Source organism: Bos indicus, chromosome 4 (assembly GCF_029378745.1).
Source record: "Bos indicus isolate NIAB-ARS_2022 breed Sahiwal x Tharparkar chromosome 4, NIAB-ARS_B.indTharparkar_mat_pri_1.0, whole genome shotgun sequence".
In the NCBI taxonomy this organism is placed as follows: Eukaryota; Metazoa; Chordata; class Mammalia; order Artiodactyla; family Bovidae; genus Bos; species Bos indicus.
In genome coordinates this window covers 19914384-19937722 of record NC_091763.1, presented here as the reverse complement: position 1 = coordinate 19937722, position 23339 = coordinate 19914384, and the positions used below count along the sequence as shown (strand labels likewise).

At 36.9% G+C, this 23339-nt stretch overlaps 1 protein-coding gene across 1 annotated transcript in view; it reads left to right on the top strand.

Moving 5' to 3' along the window:
- Positions 1-23339, top strand: part of THSD7A (thrombospondin type 1 domain containing 7A) — a 488459-nt gene that overhangs the window by 384151 nt on the left and 80969 nt on the right. Inside the window, exons 8-10 of the mRNA XM_070787540.1 lie at positions 5195-5429; positions 9989-10104; positions 22178-22310. Of these exons, the coding sequence (XP_070643641.1) occupies positions 5195-5429; positions 9989-10104; positions 22178-22310 (484 nt within the window). The remainder of the gene's footprint in view (positions 1-5194; positions 5430-9988; positions 10105-22177; positions 22311-23339) is intronic.

The window sequence follows — 23339 nt, the reverse complement described above, 5'->3', positions numbered from 1 at the left end:
TTGTACTTGCAGAAAATAGATGCAAATTGAAATAAAATTATGCCAATTTTTCCTCAAATAATTAGTAGTCCTCAGAAGTTTTACTTTGCAGTATAAAACATTGAGAGGATAAATATTTCTGTTTTACCTTGTTTCATTTTTGCAGTGGAATGATTTTAGTTTTGAAAACCAGGAAGTACTTCTATTTCCTATAGAGGAATTTGAAGAGATCAGGATCTATTTTGAGCGTACATACACACATAACTCTGACTTCTAAGTAAATACTGCCGCTTCCCCATCTTCCTGAACTGACTGAAAGAGCAGTTCTGCTTCCGTCTGTTCCTACATGACCACCACTTCGGTCTGTTCCTACAGTCCTACAGGACTTATACAGACTCTACTGTGGGGTATCTTTTGTCCCTTACTACAAGGGGGAAAAAATGGAGGGGGTGGTGGTGGCCGCCCCAGCGTCTCTTGAGGTTCTCGCACTTCCAGTTAGATTCCCTGAAATCATGCCATTGCCTTTCACCCACCAGTAATCTGCTGTCAAAGGTATTAGGGCTGCAGTAGCAGGCAAAGTTACAAGTATCTTAAAATTGTAATTCACAGTACAGTGTAACAGCCTCTTCTTACCCTGAGCCTCCTCCACTTTTTTATCCTTATCCTCAGTTACTTCCCTGTGTGAACTCTGCACTCCAGTTGACTGCATCAATATTGCTAATTCCCAGGGTCATACCTGCCTAAGTGCTTCAGCTTTTATTTAGTTTCTCTTCTGCTTAAATTAAATTTTCTCTTCCTTGTCTCCCTTCCCAGAGCTCTGCTTATCGAACTCCTATTTCTTCAAAAGTCATCTCAATGCCTCATCTCAACAACCTTAGTCATTTTTAGTATCCCCCAAACTAATGTAATTTTAAACTTTTGAATCCCAATTATACTAAATACCTCTTTTAACGTAATTGTCATATTCTTTATCATTATATTATTGCATTCACCTAGAATTGTACTCAATTCTTTGCTTATATTATCACCCCTATACTTCTCTCCACTGCGTTGTAAGATCCTTGAGAGTAGAATTATTTCTATTTCTAACCCCTCTAGACTATCCCTTGAAGCATAGGTAACCATTGCATATTGCAGTCAGTTCATAGGTATTCAATTAATGTTTTGAAAAGGTCTTTTTTTAAAAACACTTATTTATTTCTTTGGCTGTGCCAGGGTCTTAGCTGCGGTATACAGGATCTTTAGTTGTGGCATGTGGGACTAGTTCCCTGACCAGGGATCGAACACAGGCCTCCTGCATTGGAAGCTCACAGTCTTAGCCAGTGGACCACAAGGGAAGTCCCTGAAAAGATTCTTTTTTTTTCTCTCCAATCTGTCATCTAAATTGTAAGGACTTCAATGCCATACTCAAAAACAACAGCTCTGTTCAATGTCTCCTAACCAAGGTCTTTTGGGCTTGATGGTAGGGAGGAAAAGTCATTTTTAGTTTCTGAGAGAAGCTTTGCATATTATAATTGGCATTATAAAATCTTTCCTTTTGGTGAAGTGATAGAAAGCCTAAATAGTCACATTAATATGAAGCATATATTTTTATGTAGAAGAGGATTAAAAAATATACACTTATCACTAATTTTATCACAGGTGACATTTTATAATCTCAGTACTACAGGAATGGGAATATTCCCAGATGTCTGGAATTAAATCTTCCCGTAAATAATAAATAAATTCAGTATCATATCTATCAATTTTTCAACCATAAAAGTATTCCCCGAACAACATGACGGTGCTGCAGTGACTGATTATCCAAGCCATGCTTTCCAAATTGCCACATCGTTATTACAATTAAGACCACACTGGGACTTATCTGTGCAAATACCTTGACATCAAACCAAAAATGCTGATGCAGCTTTAATGTGGATTGGGGCAAGAAAATAAATAGTCTTTATGTTTGTAAACTTAACAGTTATTTTGCAGTTCCTGGACGCATTATGCTGATGTTGTAGAAGCTCTTTTCTTATTATTTTTTTCAAAACCAACCAGTCAATTCCAATGTCAAAAATAATGCAGAGTTTTAAAATCACAACTTACATAGCATACATACATTCAAAGTAAAAATGGGGTAAGTAAAAACACATTATTCAATTGAGGAGGGGTAATTTCACTATTAAATAAGATATAGTTTTAAATGGTTATATAAAATGAACACAGTTTTCTACAGTTAGCATGTGTTTTCCTGAGAAATACCATTGGATAAATCTAGAGCCTCAGGGAAGTGGGTAATAAGAGTGCTCATTTACTTCTCTCCAATCCAATTAGCAGGTTTAGGAGTTGTCCCTATTCAAATACTAAACTTCTTGCTCCAGGGTTGCTGAGCTGTGTGATGGAAGATAGGATATGAGCTGTGACAGATGTTTTCACCTTCATGAAGCAGGGGACAGTAATGAAACGCTGTTTAATACAGGTTATTCTGATGTTGATCCCATGTTCAGCATTGCATAAGTGCGTGTAAATTGCAGTTAAATTATCACATAAATTGCCTGCTGATTTATATGCTGAATAGAGGGATGTCCTTAGTCACAAATGAAATGATACCTGAAGATCAGCTCAGGGTGTGATTTTGCTTATTACTTTTACCCAGATCTCAAACTTTAGGAGCCATCTTCCATATTAGTGTTAGTTGCTCAGTTGTGTCTGACTCTGTGACCCCATAGACTGTAACCTGCCAGGCTCCTCTGTCCATGGGATTCTCCAGGCAAGAATACTGGAGTGGGTTGCCATTCCCTCCAGGAGATCTTCCCAACTCAGGAATTGAACCCAGGTCTCCTGCCATATTAGGGTCACTAGCTATTGAATCACTTTTCTTAACATTTTTAAACTTTTTAAAACTTGCTTTCCTAATATCTAAAACCCACCTTTTATTATGTTCAGTATTCCTCCATTTACTGTCACAGATATGTGTGATGAACACCCAAGGTCCCACCATTCCATGTGAACAACCAGTTATTTTCTATTCTTAAAATGAAATCCAGAGACTACATAAGTGTGACTAGATCAAATTGTCAATAAAGTAAACAATAAATTTCTCCAAATACTCTGTTTTTAACAGGATAAAGCTTTTTATTTTCAGAGCTGGCATCACAAATAGCATTTCAGTTCAGTTCAGTTCAGTCGCTCAGTCGTGTCCAACTCTTTGCGACCCCATGAATTGCAGCACGCCAGGCCTCCCTGTCCATCACCAACTCCCAGAGTTCACCCAGACTCATGTCCATCGAGTCAGTGATGCCATCCAGCCATCTCATCCTCTGTCATCCCCTTCTCCTCCTGCCCCCAATCCCTCCCAGCATCAGAGTCTTTTCCAATGAGTCAACTCTTCACATGAGGTGGCCAAAGGACTGGAGTTTCAGCTTTAGCATCATTCCTTCCAAAGAAATCCCAGGGCTGATCTCCTTCAGAATGGATTGGTTGGATCTCCTTGCAGTCCAAGGGACTCTCAAGAGTCTTCTCCAACACCACAGTTCCAAAACATCAATTCTTCGGCACTCAGCCTTCTTCACAGTCCAACTCTCACATCCATACATGACCACAGGAAAAACCATAGCCTTGACTAGACGAACCTTTGTTGGCCAAGTAATGTCTCTGCTTTTGAATATGCTATCTAGGTTGGTCATAACTTTCCTTCTAAGGAGTAAGCGCCTTTTAATTTCATGGCTGCAGTCACCATCTGCAGTGATTTTGGAGCCCAGAAAAATAAAGTCTGACACTGTTTCCACTGTTTCCCCATCTATAGCATTTAGGTAAAAACAAAAAACACCGGACTCCATAAATTCCTAACTGCTCCTGTGACTGCATCATTTAGCTGTGTAGACTCATCCGCTTCATAATTTTTAACTTGTTCAGCAGCTGTGGATATAAAATGAGATCCCACCTATAAAGTACTTATAATGGGGCCAGCATGTTAAAAAAGAGTTCCATATTGACAACTCCACACCACATTCTATTGATTAAAGGACACATATGTTTAACCCTTTATCATCTCTGTAATTACTGCATCTTATATTAGGTTCATTTTAAAATCACTGTGACCAAGCAGCAGTTATAATATAGTTGTCATTGCTAGTACTTGGGAATTTCATTGTTATTCCTGAGAGCAATAGCAACCCCATAAGATTTCTACCAAAAACAAAGAAATAAAAATAGGTAAGGGCCATTTGAGGAAGGAAAATAAACCCTCCCTTGGTTGCTAGCTTAAATCTTTCATTGACAAACATCTTCTGGTACAATTAAAAATGGAGCCACATTAGAACTTAGAAATAGATACCAGTATCCTGGGGAAAAAAAAAAACCGTGGAGACAACAGGGAACACTCTTTAAGAAATCCTGGATAACCAATGCATGTGATGCCACAGAGATGATATATGTTGGAGAACACAAACTTTGATGAGTGTCAACTAATAAGCTACTTGAAAGATTTGTATTCTGAATGTAAAGAAGTTTTAGGAATACCTTCCCTTTTAATGTATGTAAAAGTGGTACATTTTTTTAAAAGTATCTAAATAAGTCATACAAAGCTATTTGGGTGAGCATACAGTAAAAATTAGAGTTGATAAAAAAAAGTATTGTAGTTTAATTTGATGCCATTTTACTCTCTCTGGGACACATAAAATGATGGTCTGTCTCACAGTCATTCACACATTTTAGGTTTGAAGAAATATGGTGTATTATCATTAATACATGTATAATGTATTCTTCAGTGATGCCATGGAGGGTCAGAAAGCTTCTATTGATTTTAAATCACCCTAAATCCTAATTCACTGAAATAAGCAGCACTTTGAAACCTATAATTAAGACTTTCAATTTGATGGATATCATTTGTGAACATACTGGGTTTTCCCCATCTGTAGATTCTCCGTGTCCATTTTTCCTCTAGTTAGGAATTACATAGGCTTTGTTTGTTCCTCATTTTCATCTTCTCTAGAGAATAATGGCCTGTCTTTGAGGTCCTCCTGAGTCCCCCAAACCGAATATCAAATATACCACAAAAGTTTAAGTTTTAAGCCAGACAATGCCATTCATGTGATTTGCCTTCCTAGCAGTGTATGGCCACATGTGCTAGTAAGTGGCTGGTATCATTCTTATTGTTAATTCCAAGGAGCAGAGGATGATAAGGTTTCTGTTGGCACCGTATCTAACCTGCTGATACTGTCTGTTTTTGTAGGTGGAGTTCAGTGCCCAAACACCAGTGCTCTGCAAGAGGTACGCAGCTGTAACGAGCATCCCTGTACTGTGTACCACTGGCAGACTGGACCCTGGGGCCAGTGTATCGAGGACACTTCAGTTTCGTCCTTCAACACAACTACAGCTTGGAACGGGGAGGCCTCTTGCTCCGTTGGCATGCAGACAAGAAAAGTCATCTGTGTGCGGGTCAATGTTGGCCAAGTGGGACCCAAAAAGTAAGGACTTGAAAACGACAGTAGTTAACTCCTGTGGCCAACCATGTCGGGATGGGCCCAGGCTTCACTTGCTTCGTGAAATGGAATGTTTGATGCTCATCATACCTGACCTCAAGAGTAAGACTTCTCTGTTTTAAAGGCAGCCACTGATAAAGTTATAACAGCTGGTACCTGGGATCCATAAATTCTGTAGAAATCTCTCCATGTGGTACCTACTTTCAGTGTTAATAGTAGCACTTTCTGCTTTTGTTGAGCTAGTAAGGCAGTGAAAGAAGTGCTCACTCTAGGCCTGGCTGATCAATAGGGACAGTATCCAAAGTCCTAGCAGTGGGGGTCATCAATGACCTCCTGTGTACCCGTAGGCTGTGGAGGCTGCCCATCTAGTTGAATTGGGCAATAGCCTTCTATGATCTGCCTTTCATTTCCCTTAGAAGGCGCTATATCAAAAATACTGAGGCCAAACGTACTACATCTTTAATGGTTAAATGAATAAACCATTTACTCCCAAGAGAGAGCCTTAGGATAGGATGAGAGTTAGAATAAGCAGAAAAAGCACCAGTGTCTCACTGTAGTTAACAAGTAGTGTGATAACACAGCAAACGGTTTGCTAGAGAACCCAAGAGTTGACATATTGTATGGGCCTTGTGAGAAACAAAAAAAAAAAACCATATCAGTATAAATTGGGCTAATCATTTCTTGGAGAAAATTAATAAATCAGTTATAAAAATATATGCAAAGAGGAAAAAAACTCTTATTATTTGTGATTTAGACAGCATCCATCTTTTAAAGTTCATATCACCTTAGCCGTGTGAAACAAGTAAAACCCATCAGTTTTTCACTGGTATAAGCCATTTTTCACGGGTATCAAAATTTCTGAAAACTTGGTCAAGTACTTAGGTTTCGTGTGTGGTCTTAAACATACTACTTAACAGATTCTGGCTTCAGTTTTCAAAAATATTTGCAGAAATTTAATGAAAACAAAAAGTAGTAATGTAAACACTCAATAAATCTTAAAATTATTTTCTCTTGGAAAATTTGAGATACTTCTTAGTGTTTCAGAGAAATGATAATAATGTAACTGATATATGACAAACTCCAGGGGATAAATAAAAATCTCATGATGACTTGTTTCTTTCTAATGGCCAGGGTTCTGGACTTTAGCAATATTTTGCCCCATGATTTAGTTAGAAATTAAGAAACATGCAAAACCGATGGGTTTTACTTTTCATGTTTCACATGGCTAAGATGATATGAACTTTAAAAGATGGATGCTGTCTAAATCAGCAATGATAGAGATTTCTTCCTCATTGCATGTATTTTTATAACTGATTTATTAATTTTCTCCAACAAATGATTAGCCCAGTTACGCTGATATGGTTTTTTTTTGTTTCTCACAAGGCACATACAATATGTCAACTCTGGGTTCTCTAGCAAACAAGTATGTAGCTAGAAAATATATGCCAAAAGATTTAAGTAAATTGAGAAACTATTCCGTATGCTTCATAGGTAGCCCCAAACCAATATTTGGGTAAAAATGATGCTAAATATGTGATGAATGTAACAAAGGATATTAATGTGCAGTATATTAAAAGTCAATAGCAGTAACAGCAGAAGCGGAAGTCCCAAGTGCTGGGGGATTGTGGGACTTGCTGGGACAAGCAAAGAGGCAGAAATATTTGCTGCAGGGGGTTATCACCTTGACCAACTTGTCATGGTTCAGATTGGAGGGTTATTGTTCTGAGCTTCTATGGGTAAGCTCACTCTGTTCCTCTTGCAGTTTCATTTACCCTTTAGATGTTACTGTTATATTTTCCTCCCTTATGCAAACTATGAGAGTTTTTTCCTCAGCGGTGGATGTACATACACGCAAGCCTATGTGCGGTAAAGCTTGGTGGATTAATGTCATTAAATCATTCAATAGAAAGGATATCCTGAAGCCCCATGTCAGAGCACCACAATAATCCATTAAAAATGTGCTTCACCCTTGCTGCCTTTATTCAATGACCTGGATACAAGTATAGATTTGTTAAATCAAATGAGTTTCCTTTACCCTTAAAGTTCTAAAAAATAAAGCAAATACTGTGAATTCAAAAGAAAATATTACTACCCTTATGCCTAAATATGCTAGGTAAAATTCAGTGACTGCTTTTCGGTACTAGGCATTTGAAACAAAAATGCAAATAGAAACCTTGTTTTAAAGTCCTCTTAATAAAACAGATTACTGTGCAATGGTAAAATCAATGTTATTGATCTTATCTATCCTCCGAGTAACAAACTTCAACTCCTATCACATCTGTTTAATTTGACCTTGAATAAGATTTGGGGGGAAATCAATTCCTTGATTTAAACCACAAACACTAAATACAAACAGTACAAAGGAGAAAAGAAGCATGTTGACTGAACCAATTGCCTCACCAAAGGAAGCCTGAATTCATTTCATTGGCTGTGGTCTAGGCTGTATAATTTATATCGGTCTGTTCATTTAACAGCTTTGTTGTTGGTAATTTTGTTCTCCGCGGCTAATCAAATATCTTGCTGAGGAAATTTCTAAACTAAAATAGAATTTTTGAGGTTGTCAATGATAGCATTGTAAATTCCATTGATTTATTCAGAGCTAAAATTTGAAAAGCATGTAATTGAGTAATGCTCTCCCATTGTTAAAGTTCTAAAATTGCCTCATTGAGAAGGAATGCTTCCAATAATACTTACTAATAGTTTCAACAAGAATTAACAGGATGATTATATGTGAGGTTTTGCCATATAATGTTTCCTGGTTAAGAATGTAGGTTAATTTATAATTCTAGTTATAATCTCAGTTGTAACAAAACATTAACTTCTAATGATTCTTATCTAAGAATGACTTATCAAAGAATGACTTTGAGTAGGCATAGCAGTTAGGAAAATCCAAGCGTATATTCAACATAAACCAGAGAGGATATTTCATTTTGAAATGTTAAATCCAATGTATTTTTTAAAATCCACTTTCAAATAAAGGCTGGTGTTACTGAGTGAGCAAAAAAAAAAAAAAACATGTATCTGTATAGTTGAATAGAATGTAATACTTATGGATGAGATAGGACACATAAATAAAAACTTATAGATATATCAAAAATGAAGTGTCAGCAGAGTGCTATATAGAAATTATGGGAAGGAGATTAATGATGTTGATCTATTCACTCATAGTTCAGTTCTGAAAACCTGATTAACTTACTTGTTGAAAGACAATTTATCTTGACGTACAAGAAATTTGACTTCTCCTATGGGGAGTATTTTTAAATCCCATTTTTCACTAATTTGCCAAGTTATTCCAGCAACAGTTATACTGGTTGATTCACTTCTTCACTGCCTCTTAACTTACTTGTCAGAGATGATATGATATCACCTCAAAAGAAAATTTTTTAGGAATCAGAACATTACTTTTAGTTACATGAATTATGTTATTATGTTTTGTTGTCCTCGTATGCATGCATCTACTAGTATTGATAACATTTGATTGCTAATGATAGTAGAATCAGATTGTGAAGATTCATAAAAGAATTGGGAATCAGATTGTGAAGATTCATAAAAGAATTGGGAAATTTAAAAATCATGTAATAAGTACACAATAAACAAACTAGTTTATTTAAAACTCATACCTCAGCTTCCTAAAATTTTTCTAGGAAGTGAAAACCTTATAAAGTATAAGGCATTTCAGTGTTTTGTCGTCATTTTTCTCTCGTGTCCCTAATAATATATTTTATATTTTGGTGTTTTAAAATAGTATAATTAAGCTAATTTTACTATAATTTATGTCAAGAACACAGTGTTTTGTTTTTCTTTAAATTACTTATTGACTCTTTATTTATATTCATTCACTCTTTTTGTAACAATATTATAATTTATAAAAATACCTAAAATATTTAAAATCCAGTAGATTAAAACTTGGAAGAAAATGGAAGAAAAAATAAGAATACAGTGAATGAAACCAGGAACAGAACAAAAATTGTTTATCTTAATTAGCTGTATACTTTGTTTTATTCCTTATTTTTATGACACTCATAGCTGTAAATATAATATTGGTTTTTGAGCATGTACTATGTATAGAATATGCCATTATAAATTTACTTTTTGCTAAACATATTTTATAAAAATAAAGTACAGAGTAGCCTGGAAAATTATGATTGACAATAAGCCTGTTTAGTTATATAAAGGTGTAGAATTGGTTCCTTAAATTGGTAATTTGAACTTTCATAAATTTCTTATAAGGCATGTTAGAAAGTGCAGTTTTATTGATAGATTGTTATAAATGGATAAAGAACAATAAAGTTATTGTATTTTCTCTTACATAGCACAATTACTATAATTAAATTTTCACTTCCTGCCTTGAGAAGCTTTATTGAGGTTCAGTTCAGAATTATTTTAGTTGTATAGTTCTTGTCAAAAAGTAGAAAGAATCCTGGAGGTAGAATACTACAGATGGATGCCTGTTTAGCAATTTTAGAAGTAAAAATTCTAAAGATATAAATTACCTGGTTCTGGGTTAGTACAGAGGCCTAGTAATCTCCCTTTGCTCTTCCTAGGTGTCCTGAAAGCCTTCGACCTGAAACAGTGCGACCCTGTCTGCTTCCTTGTAGGAAGGACTGTATCGTGACACCATATAGCGACTGGACATCTTGCCCTTCCTCATGTAAAGAAGGTATGCCCTGAAGAGTTCTGAAGGCAGTTCACCCAGGAACCCTCTCTCTAGACCTCCAAGTTCCTCTGGCTGAGCAATGTTTTGATTCTTACATGGGGCTGACTCTGTGATCCTGGACTGGGACAAATGCCATGAAATTTGGATTTCCTTCTAGAAAATAATACAGGTTTTAGAGTACCAAATGAATAAGTCAAATGAGTTTTATGCCAAAATGGACTTAAATAACTGTGTGATATAGATCTAAGTGAAAATATTCTAGATTTTATTATATTCATAATGTTTCCTTTAGCATTGATTCTACAAGAATGTGTAGTGGCCTTGTGTATTTCAAAAAGAATACAAAATGATCTTCTGAGTACTCATGGTTTTCAACCTACTTAGTTGCAAGAAATAGCCATGGGACCAGATTCACTACAGATTCAGTTATGTGACCCAAAGGATGGGAATAAAGGAAAGAGGGAAATGATCAAAGTGTACCTCTGCCAACACTTAACATGCCATGAGGCATTTATAAGATGAGGATTTGTTCCCAGTTTGGTTTGGTTTTTTCTTGGCATAATTGTCCTGCAGTTTGTGGGTCATCTGCTTGGCAGCTCTAGAGTGGTGCTAATGGTAACCTCCTCCAAGAGGGCTTATGCCACATGCATAAGGTCCTTTCTCAATGCCGCTAAGAAAGATGTCCTCATCCTCTAGGTGACTGCACAGAAAGTGAGCACCTTTTCTCTCAGTGCCACAAATGACATTGTCTCCTACTTTCTATTTTACTCTTCTGACAAATAGAGGTAGTTTATCTTAAGTTTCTTTTATGCTTCTACTTATGCTTCTTGACTCACTATAGGGATTAATGTAAGAATCAACTTCTGGTTTAACAACTGCTTTAAATTACCAGAATATATCTTTTTAATCCTGAAGATATTACATAAGATTATAAACTTCATAATTGATTGTTTTAGCTGTGTGGTTATTTTATATAATTAAATATATAATTTAATTTATATATATATAAAATATATATATATTTAATATATATATAAATTATATAATTAAATTATATAATTTGTATAATTATATATATATTATATAATTTATATGGGTTCCTTTTTATGCTTTTTCTGTTCTAAATACCATTGATATATAAAATAAATCACAAAGTGAGCAAGAATAGAAATTTTTTCTGTTATTTCATTTTTTAACATCTTATTTATCTATTTATTTTTGGCTGTGCCCAGTCTTCATTGCTGGACTTTCTGTAGTTGCTGCAAACAAGGGCTCCTTTTCTTTCCATGCTGGGACTTCTCACTGAGATGTCTTCTCTTCTTGTGGAGCACAGGTTTCAACAGTTGTGACATTCAGGCTCAGTTGCTCTATGGCATGTGGGATCTTCCTGAACCAGGGATCAAACTCATGTCCAATGCTTTGGCAAGCAGATTCTTTTTTTTTTTTTAATTGGAGGATAATCAGTTTACAATATTGTCTTGATTTCTGCCATACATCAACATGTATCGACCATAGATATACATCTATCCCCTCCCTCCTGAACCTCCCTCCCACCTCCCACCCCATTCCACCCCCTTAGGTTGTCACAGAGCACCAGTTTGAGCTCCCTGTGTCATACAGCAAATTCCCGCTGGCTACCTCTTTTACATATGGTAATGTATATGTTTCCATGCTACTCTCTCAATTCCTCTAAATTCTTAACCACTGGATCAAAAGTCTTTTAAGGCATTTTAAAAGCTTTGGGACAAAAAGAGTTAGCATTAACTCTTCAAAAATGTTAATGACTTTAATCTTATTGATATAGCAATGTCTCTGTCATTTTTATCCAGATTTTCTTCTTTTATCCCCTTACTTTCTTTTTTTTTAATTTATTTTTGATTGAAGGATATTTGCTTACATTATTGCATTGGTTTCTACCAAACATCAACATGAATCAGCCATAGGTTTACCCATGTCCCTTCCCACTTAAACATCCCTCCCAGCTCCCTCTCCATCCCACCCCCTAGGTTGTTTTCCCCTGAGTCATATGGCAAATTCCCATTTGCTATCTATTTTACATATGGTAATGTCCGTTTCCATGTTACTTTCTCCATACCTCTCACCCTCTTCTCCCTGCCCAACCTTGTCCTTAAGTCTGTTCTCAGTGTCCGTGTCTCCACTGCTGCTTTTGAAATAGGTTCATCAGCCCCAACTTTCTAGAATCCATATATATGCATTAGTATATGATAATTGTTTTTTTGACTTACTTCACTCTGTGTAATAGGTTCTGTGTTCATCCACCTCATTAGAATTGACTCTGTCTCCTTACTTTCTTAAAAACTAAATAGCATATGATATCTTTTAGTTTGGTCACAATCAGCAATAGAGTTGTAGTTTCTCATAGATTGATGTTTCTATGATAATTGTTGGTTATTCATCATTACCATGAAAAAGGTTGTTTAATATATGAAATTCATGTGCTTGAACATTTTATTCTGGATATTTTTATACTTAATATTTTATATTGATGTAAGCCATTTACTAATAATTCCAAAACATGCAGTTACATTTGTAGTACCATGATTAATAACTTCACAGAACTTTAACATTTGTAAAGTAAAATGTTTGAAAGTGGAAAAAAACTTTGCCTCTTCTTTATATTGGACGTTTTTTCATTTTGCGTAAAATATTTTGAAATAACAGTTCTCTTGGTCTTAAGTATTTGAAAGAAATAAAGTAGGGACTTCCCTAATAAATATTTCTTTTTTTAAGGAATAAAGTAGGGTCAAATGGTTAAGACTGTGTTTCCACTGCAGAGGGCGTAGGTTCAGTCGCTGGTCAGGGAACTAAGAGCCTACATGCTACATGGTGTGGCTAAAAAAAAAAGAAGCCTGGTGTGATTATATTTTAAAAAATTTTAAGAAATAAACCAGAAATATTCCATTAAATTCATTCTAGAATAGCCCTCCTAAAAATAAGGAATCAGATAAATATCTCTCATTTCATTATATCTTCATTTGAAACTAATTTGGGATATTGAAATGTGTCCAAGAATTAGGTAATAGTTTAGTAGCCTATGAATTTGTTATTTTATTATGCATTATCTGTGTCTGGAAAAGGAAGAAAATAGATATAACTTATTAAAAACCTATAATTGGAAATTAAATAACATGATTTTTAATTTGATATCTGCTGATGCTTTTTATAGCACTAAAGCTGCTTTACTCTTCTCTGACCATTTATAAAATATAAAAAATTTTATATGACAAACTGTAATTAAACTTATATAAGGCACTTAAAAATTTTACAGATGAGGGAACAAATTGTAAATGCTCTGCATGTATTAATTAAATTAATACTCATCTGTAATATATGTATAAATACATATTGCATTTCTAATTTATTGATTACTGTATTTAACTAACACTTTGATGGCCCTACAGAGAAGAGCTTCAAAGAAGCTTTTGATCTCATTTAAAATACAGAACTATTCTACATAGCTCAGATAATGTAAGACTTAGATGACCCAGTAACAAGATTTAGTGGTAAAGCAGAAAGAGCTCTAGGGAAGAAACAGGAAAAATCCATTGTGGGAGCAAATATCAGGGGAAATCTTGCTGAAAAGAAGGGAGAAGAGACTTTTTTGAAAGAGAGAATGCATAAAAGAACCCCAGGTGATTAAAAGCATCAGGAAAAGTCTTAGTGACCATGAAAAAGATGGACTGTTCAAAAGAAAGAGGGATCCAGCTCATTGGACCTTGGAATGTCTGGGGGAAAGTCAGAATGTGTAGCTGGAAAATTGAGGCCGGTTGTAGAAGATTGAATTAGACTTAGGTGGCGCTAGTGGTAGAGAATCTTCCTGCCAATGCAGGAGAGGTAAGAGATGCCAGTTCCATCCTTGGGTCGGGAAGATCCCCTGGAGAAGGAAATCACAACCCACTCCAGTATGCTTGCCTGGGAAACCCCATGGACAGAGAAGCCTGGTGGGCTCGAGTCTATAGGGTTGCAAAGAGTTAGACATGACTGAAGCACCTGAGCCTGCATGCATAGCAGGACACAATTTCTAGTTTTTGATTGAACATAAAAATGAGTAGTGAGTTTCATGATGTTTGTGTATACGTGTGTGTGTGTATGTATATATACACACACATATGTATGCATCAGTAAACAGGGAAACCAATTTTTCTGATATCAGGAAGCTTATTTTCTGGTAGTATGAGACAGAAAAGACATTTAATGATTCTAATGTCTTGATTTCTTGTGAAGGATCAAGTGAAGGATTCAGGTTAGGTAGGAGAAAAGATGTGAGATCATTTTGGAGAATGCAAAAGTGGCCAAGTAACATGTAATAGAACTTATAATAGGCAATATGGAATAGCCATGTAGTCGTGCATTTTAAAAGGAGTTGCTCAACACAGTTGCCACTGTTTATTCAACCATGTTCAGCTGCCTGAATGAAGGAAAGGTGTAGGAAAATAATTAGCATCGATTAAGGTCAGGGTTGGAGAAGGAAATGGCAACCCACTCCAGTGTTCTTGCCTGGAGAATCCCAGGGACAGGGGAGCCTGGTGGGCTGCCGTCTATGGGGTCGCACAGAGTCAGACACGACTGAAGCGACTTAGCAGCAGCAGCAGCAAGGTCAGGGCTCTTCTAGAAGAGCACAAGAAAGAGAGAGTGAAACAGAAAGTCAAGAGTGTTTTCATTGGAGTACTTTTAATAATAATGGAGTATGGAATCTAAGGTAGGTTGGGATGGAAGTGGGTCATGAAGGGGATGATATAGAGAAAAAAGTGTTTGGGAGAGTGGATTGGCAACCTTTAGAAGTGTAAAGCATTTTAGTGAAATTAACTTTTACCTTTAGTATAGTAGGTAAAGTGAAATGTTAGGTGGAATGACCAGAAATTAAGGTGTTTAAAGATGAGAATGTACAAATATTGATGAAGATATCATCAAGGGATGACAGAAGAGCTAATAATTGATGCAAGATGCACAAAAAAAGTCACTGGAGCTGAGGAGGTACAGCAATTCAGAGCCTCCAGTGCCTTGAATAGAATAACTGTGTGGATGCCCAAACCAACAGAGTGGTGGCAGGGGTAGGAAGAGAAAGGATTACAGTGAGGGATATTCTAAAACCATTACGTAATGAAATGTTAGTTGATGACTGCCACAGAGTAGATAGATGATGGTAAAATTAATGACAGGAGCTTCAGAGGAGTTAGATGTTATTGAGTTAGTTAGTATCACCCACTTAATGAACCTGAATTTGACCAAACTCCAGGAGACGGGGTTAAAGAAAGGAGCGTGGTGTGCTAGACAGTCCACAGGATCGCAAAGAGTTGAACATGACTTAGCGACTGAACTACAACAGTGTTAAAGCGACGAGAAAAGACTGGGAAATGGCTAGGTAGAAACTGCCTCCACTGGCAAAGAATGTGAAGGGAAATTTCTAAGAAAAGATTGAAGCTCGTAGACAACGTGCTCCTTTGGGTTGTTGTTCATTAGCTCAGATCAGATCAATCGCTCAGTCGTGTCCGACTCTTTGCGACCCCATGAATCGCAGCACGCCAGGCCTCCCTGTCCAACACCAACTCCCGGAGTTTACTCAGACTCATGTCCATCGAGTCAGTGATGCCATCCAGCCATCTCATCCTCTGTCATCCCCTTCTCCTCCTGCCCCCAATCCCTCCCAGCATCAGAGTCTTTTCCAATAAGTCAACTCTTCACATGAGGTGGCCAAAGGACTGGAGTTTCAGCTTTAGCATCATTCCTTCCAAAGAAATCCCAGGGCTGATCTCCTTCAGAATGGACTGGTTGGATCTCCTTGCAGTCCAAGGGACTCTCAAGAGTCTTCTCCAACACCACAGTTCAAAAGCATCAATTCTTCGGCGCTCAGCCTTCTTCACAGTCCAACTCTCACATCCATACATGACCACAGGAAAAACCATAGCCTTGACTAGCCGGACCTTTGTTGGCAAAGTAATGTCTCTGCTTTTGAATATGCTATCTAGGTTGGTCGTAACTTTCCTTCCAAGGAGTAAGCATCTTTTAATTTCATGGCTGCAGTCACCATCTGCAGTGATTTTGTAACCCAAGAAAATAAATTTTGTTACTGTTTCCATTGTTTTCCCATCTATTTGCCATGAAGTGATGGGACTGGATGCCATGATCTTCATTTTTCTGAATGTTGAGTTTTAAGCCAACCTTTTCACTCTCCTCTTTGACCCTCATCAAGAGGCTCTTTAGTTCCTCTTCACTTTTTGCTATTAGGGTGGTGTCATCCACATATCTGAGGTTGTTGATATTTCTCCCAGAAATCTTGATTCCAGCTTGTGCCTCATCCAGTCTGGCATTTTGCATGACATACTCTGCATATAAGTTAAATAAGCAGGTGACAGTATACAGCCTTGACATACTCCTGTCCCGATTTGAAACCTGTCTGTTGTTCCATGTCCTGTTCTCACCTTTGGGTACAATGGTGGAAAGATTAGAAGATAGAAAAGACTGACAAATTGAATTAAGTTGTGCACAGCATGTATGCTGTGATCCAGGTGATGATGCAGGGGGAATCGGAACTGCTAGTTTATCAGGACGAATGTCAGGTATGTGAGATGTTTATTTGGGATGGTGTCTCAGCAGAAGGTATTAACTGCTGTAAATTAAAATGCCTGGAGCCACTAGGATACTGGTCTCCTCTGGAGCTCCTAGGTGGTAGTGGCCAAGGAGTGCAAGAATGCCAGTTCAGGAATCTGCTATCCTGTGAGCAAGAGGTTCCGAGAGGTAGGGCTATGTTTGGCCAAGCTCAGACCATCTCCCCACCAGCAGGTGAGCTCTGCCTCTTCTGTTTGGCAGCTCTCTGTTGAGTCTCCAAGAACAAAAGCCTTTCAGAAATCTAAACCTAGACACTCAGACTTAAAAAGAGTAACTATAATTGTGTATTGAGGGGAAAAACGAAAGACCAGGGGGTGGCAGAGGAGGTTGCTATTGAACAACAGTGCCAAGATGCTTTGTGTGCTGGGAGAAGCCTTTTCTGTTTTGCCTGTAGACTGCTGTAACTGAGAATAAAGATACAATGGTTTTATAGAAAACTTGTCTTTTGTTGCAGGGAAAATAAAGCAATGACATGTCGTTAGCTTTTCATTATTTGATATGAAATAGGAATGAGGCAAGCTCCATTGAAATTACTCTGACTTCCACACACAATTTAAAAATGTTTAAAAAGTTGAATGTTCGAGGATAGATAATAGCAAAAGAAAAGTAATTCAGGAATGGGGTTGTTCTTTGAAATTTAATTCTATAGGTAAAATTTACATTTTATAAGAGTCTTGAACTTATGAAAATGGGGCGCTATCCTCCTTTTTAAATCACTTTAGATAGGTAACATTATATTATAGTATTGTAGAAAGAAAGATCAGAGTAGCTCAGGGTTCCAGAAAGAACAGAGTAATTTGAAATTACTTCTCTCATGGTGTATGTGTATGTGTGGGTGTGTGTTAGTCACTCAGTAGTATCTGATTCTTTGTGACCCCATGGACTGTAGCCTCTGTCCATGGAATTCTTCTGGCAAGAACACTAGAATGGGTTCCTTTCTCTGGGGGATCTTCCCAATCCAGAGATCGAACCCAAGTCTTCCACATTGCAGGCAGATTCTTTACCACCTAAGCCACCAAGGAAGCCCTTCTCTAGTGATAACGTCTTGAAATATCAATCCTGATAAACATCAGTATTGAGTAGAGAGTAGTTTAATCCTCAAACCAGTGTACTAGTTAACTTTTCCAAATTATCTTTAAGAGCTTTATTAAAGATGGAAAACATTTATGCATATATTTGTAACTCATCTTAAAAAATCAATACTTTTGATCAAATAATACACCTGACTGCTCACAATCTGTTTGCTTCTTTTTTTTTTTTCTCTTACTACATTTATTGACTTGAGGGCTGGTAGGGATATTGCAGAGACACCTTTTCTACTTTGATGCTCTCAAGCTGTACTCTTCTAGAATTACCCCCGATGGGCTCAAAACTGCTTTTACATTTTACTTTTTGCATGAAATGTTTCCCTTTCAATTTCTTATCACTATGCTGCCCCACCTGTCATCTACCTCACTTCCAGCTTAACCCATCTTAGTTTTGCCTGCCCTTTAAATCCTTCTATCAAGAAACTTCTCCAGTGAAATTTACCTTGAATGTCTTAAGATAACTGAAAAGTATGTAACTGAGTGAGAGATTATATATCCTCTGAGTCTCTGTGGCCCATTACCACATAAATATGTTATCCCTTTTTTCTGTACCTATCCTAGGTAGGTATTTTCAAGTATAAACACTACAGGAATATTCCTTTATTTTTCCCCTGCTCATTATTTCAAATGAAAGTGATACCTTTTTTTTTAATTAAAACTAAAGAACAGACTTAGTACCCATCTGAATAATTCTATAAGAAAATGGATAAAAAAGAACAGAAGATGTTAGTTATAATCCAGTTGAGAAGTGAAATTAATGTGTTTGCTCATTCAGCAAATATTTATTAAGACTTTACTCTGTGTGACCATTGCTCTCAGTGCTGAAATACAAAGATAAATGGAAACTGCGTTATGTATCCCCACCACATGCAATAAGTGGTATAAATACATACATATGAACTTTTCAAGTTCCACATTTACAAACTCAAGTTACTGGTGAGGAAGCTTCCATTTTTATTTATTAAATTTTTTTAAACATGTGCTATAGCTCTCCCATTGCACTCTGATCTGAGGGCTGTATAACTGGCCTGAGCTCTATGGTGCTGTTTTGTTGCATGTATGAGTAATTCATTAACTGAGAGCTGAGAAGAAATGAACCTCCTAGTTCATAGGAACGTGGATGTCATGACACTTTCTGTGTAACTCCATTAAACTTCCTCTCTAGGTGTTATGGCTTTGGAATGTTCCATTTTAATCGGATCACAATCTCTTAACCTTAACTTGCACAAGGTTAAGGTATTTGAACTTTTTATAAGAATAAATGGATTCCCATTGTGGAATCAATTATGGATGTGAAAAAGAGTTATCATTGTCTTATATATATCTAGTACAAGCTTGTGGAGATGGTGATAAGGCACTTTCAGAGTTTTATATTAGGAGGCTTTTTGCTTTCAAAACAGTAAACAAAGTAGAATTGAAATACTAACATTTGATTGCTGCTTCCTACCTGAACACCCTGGGTATGTACCAGGTGATATCTAGGGGATCTATATGGCACCACTGATGCTAACCTCATTCTCCCCTCCAGTCTCCAGATCCCTTGACCTAAATTCTGTGTCTGTTTTTTATCAGTCAGTTAAAAAAAGTTACTGACTCAAGAATTTCAACCACCCGGGAAACAAAGACCCCTCTGCTCTTTCCCTCTTTTTCCCTGTTAAAAAACAAACACATGTCTTCCTGCTTCCCTCAAGGCTAAACAAATGATATGAATGCTCATTTAGTCTTTTAAAAAGATTAAAGACACATCATAAATATAAAACATAAGGAAAGTAATAGATAATAGTGTTAAAAAAAAAGCATGGAGTCAGGTAGTAAATAGGGTAGAGGGAAGGGAGAAGAGAATTTATAATGTAAAATCAAAGTCAAGGTAAGCTTCTGTACTTGAGAAAATTAACTCTGAGATTCTGGTGAATAAAGCAAGAAATTGAAGCACAGTGGGTTCTTAACAGATTTTGAAGGGAAACAATACTTTTCCTAGCTCTAAATTATTAGAAGAATTTATCACCTGGGTCTAAAAATAGCAGTCAGTGAACAATATAATAAATGAAGATAGCATTGCCAATTTTATTAAGAGTCCTACTGGCACTCCTTAGATCTTTCTTAGATAAATTATACTTAATATGTAAAAGTTGCAGTTAGCATTCAGACTATGATTGCTACAATTTTTAAAAGCCTATGATAATATTTTCAACTGCGTTAATACTCTGCTACCCACTACCTCCCTACGTCATTAGTTCCCTACGTCATTACCTATAGTGTTCCAGCTGTTCACTAAAATAGTTAAAACAGTCATTAATAGTACAAGTTTCCCCCACTATAGGAAAAATTCTAAAAAGCTACATGCAAACCCTAGAATCTTAAATTGGGACATACAGGGTCAATTATTCCAAAAGATGTCAAATTCAGCTGTTTATCACCATTTCCCAGCAAGCTTTGTCAAAATCAGATTCCCACATCCACAGTTTCGCACATCCAGATCCCCAAAATTCTCATGTATTAGTTCTAGGTACATGCCGAGAAATCTGTTTTTTGTTTGTTTTTTTGTTTGTTTTTTCAAAGAAATTCTTCTGCATTATCAGACATTTAGGATTCCCTAATCTGACCCATTATCCTATCTAATACAGTTCAGTTCAGTTCAGTTCAGTCGCTTGGTCGTGTCTGACTCTTTGCGACCCCATGAATCACAGCATGCCAGGCCTCCCTCTCCATCACCAACTCCCGGAGTTCACCCAGACTCACGTCCAGCGAGTCAGTGATGCCATCCAGCCATCTCATCCTCTGTCGTTCCTTCTAATACAGGCATCTCCAATTCACATTTCTGGAAATCAGTGGCCAGACCATGTTGAGGGGTAACCCTGACTCCATGTAAAATGATGTTCCTTTTATTGAAAACTTCTAATCATAAAATCATATTTTTCTACAAACAATGACTTTAAGGATATTTCATTTCATTTCTGGAGAAGGAAATGGCAACCCACTCCAGTATTCTTGCCTGGAAAATCCCATGGATGGAGGAGCCTGGTAGGCTACAGTCCCTGGGGTCTTGAAGAGTCGGACATGACTGAGCAACTTCGCTTTCACTTTTCACTTTCATGTGTTGGAAAAAGAAATGGCAACCCACTCCAGTACTCTTGCCTGGAGGATCCCAGGGACAGAGGAGCCTGGTGGGCTGCCATGTATGGGGTCGCACAGAGTCGGACACGACTGAAGCGACTTAGCAGCAGCAGCAGCAGCAGCAGCATTTCATTTCTTATTAAACTTTCATTGTGTTAAGGGCTACTAACCCTTCTAAATATCTCTGTTTTTGTAGTCTACATCTCAAATATTTAATTGTCTTATGAAAAAATGTAAATGCATCAGGGGAACTCTATTAAATGACACATGACTATTCATCTTTAAAATGTATATATTGTAAGTTGAGATATATTTTATCAAAGCTGTCAGTCTTATATGTCACCTATTTCTCATACTAAAAAATTCTGAACAACTTTATATCAGTAACACTGTTAAGTTGATACCTTCATCTAAGGTAAACCTTAATTAGATACATTGTTTTTTAACATAATTTGGAGTAATTTACTTACAATAATTATTACTATTTTGAATGCTTCTCTAAAAATTCTGTCTCTAGGAAATTACAGCTCAGATGTTTAGGATGTGACCTGAATTAAAGATCTTAAATTGTTTAACATGAATAATGAATGACCAGAATAATTTATGAGTTATACATTTCAAATTAAGTGAATAGCCAAGAAATAGAATTTCACATAAAACATTGAATATATTCTTGTAAGAAAGATTCATTAGATGTGTATGAGTCCCATGTGGTAAACAGGGCTATATATGAAATGGGATGAAAATAAACTTAAGGGAGAGAAAAATAAATTAATTAGATCTGTCATATTTCTCAAGGGGAAAGAAACATACGACAGAGCAGTCACGTTGTAACGGAGCCTTAGGAAGGCTAGCTGACTATGGAACTATTTTCTCCATTCTTCACATTTTTAATGTAAATTGATTGGGTTTCCAATATAAGCAGTCTTTGGGAGAACTGAGGAAACCACTCGATGAGGCCTCTCATTCAGGGATGTCAAAGCCATTTCCTTCTCCAATGCATGAAAGTGAAAAGTGAAAGTGAAGTCGCTCGGCCATGTCCGACTCTTCGCGACCCCGTGGACTGTAGCCCACCAGGCCCCTCCGTCCATGGGATTTTTCCAGGCAAGAGTACTGGAGTGGGTTGCTACTTCCTTCTCCATAAAGCACGTGTAGCTGGAGGCAATGTAATTTCTTCACACAGGCTGGTATTCGGAGATTTCTTTATCAGTGCAGAGAACAAAGGTTAAAAAGCTGCTTCATTCCAGGGGACTCCGGAATCAAGAAGCAGACTCGGCACCGCGTCATCATTCAGCCGCCAGCCAATGGAGGCCGGGACTGCGCGGATCCACTCTATGAAGAGAAGGCCTGCGAGGCCCCGCAAGTGTGCCAAAGCTACAGGTAACGGGCTGAAAGAAAAGCCTTGTGAGCAACGCACTGCGCGAAACACTTCAGGTCCTACTCTTTCCAATGTTAAGAAAAGGAGCCAACACTATATGCAGACTCACTGGAGCTGAGGATGTGTATGACTGTGGGCACCATCTCTTGCCTTTTTTAAAGAGCTGCTTTGCTGCCAAAATCATCTCCAGGGACACAGATACTTGTGTAAACTTCCAAGTTCTATTTTTAGCTTCCGGAGCTTGAGGAAAATTCTTTTGTTGATATAAACTATAGGAAATGCAGAAAAGTGATTAATAATTATGAAACATGTGCTTTCAAGAATAGCCAAAGCAGTCCTTCCTGAGCTCCAGAGAGCACATGTTCTTCATGAATGCTGGCATTCTTGCTCAGGAAGTGACATCTTCATATCAGTGATATTAATACGATGTCTGTTCTCTTCATTTCTGGTCACCTCAAGGGAATTAAAGCTACTGAAGCTATACGTATCATCATTGTGATAATTATTAGAGAAAAGTTTTTTTTTCATAACTATTTTTAAAAGGTACCTAATTAAAGCTTGATGTAGTGAAAATTTGCAGTCCTGACAAAACTTTCAGTGCCAACAAATGAAATATTATGGCATCAACTGATGGAATGTGTGATCACAAAATAGTAATTTAAGATGAAATTGATGGCAAATTTGTCATCTTAATTTATCTGTATTTAATTCTTAGATGACAGACAATATAATTGTATGGTTACATGATGGACATTAACTATTAGCCCAAACTTATTTATTTGAGGGATTTGTTTTTGTGAAGTATATTATAAATTACACCTTCTGAGTTACCCCTATGATGCTAATCAAAAGAGCATTATACAGAAGGCTCATGGCTTGAATGCAGTTGTACAATTTGATTATAAAATAAATATACCTTTTTAAAATGAAACACATCCCTTCTGATACTATCTGCTACATTTGCTGGCAATCCTAATCATTAAAAAGGCTAAATATGGCACTTGCCTGGTGTTCCAGTGGTTAAGGATCTG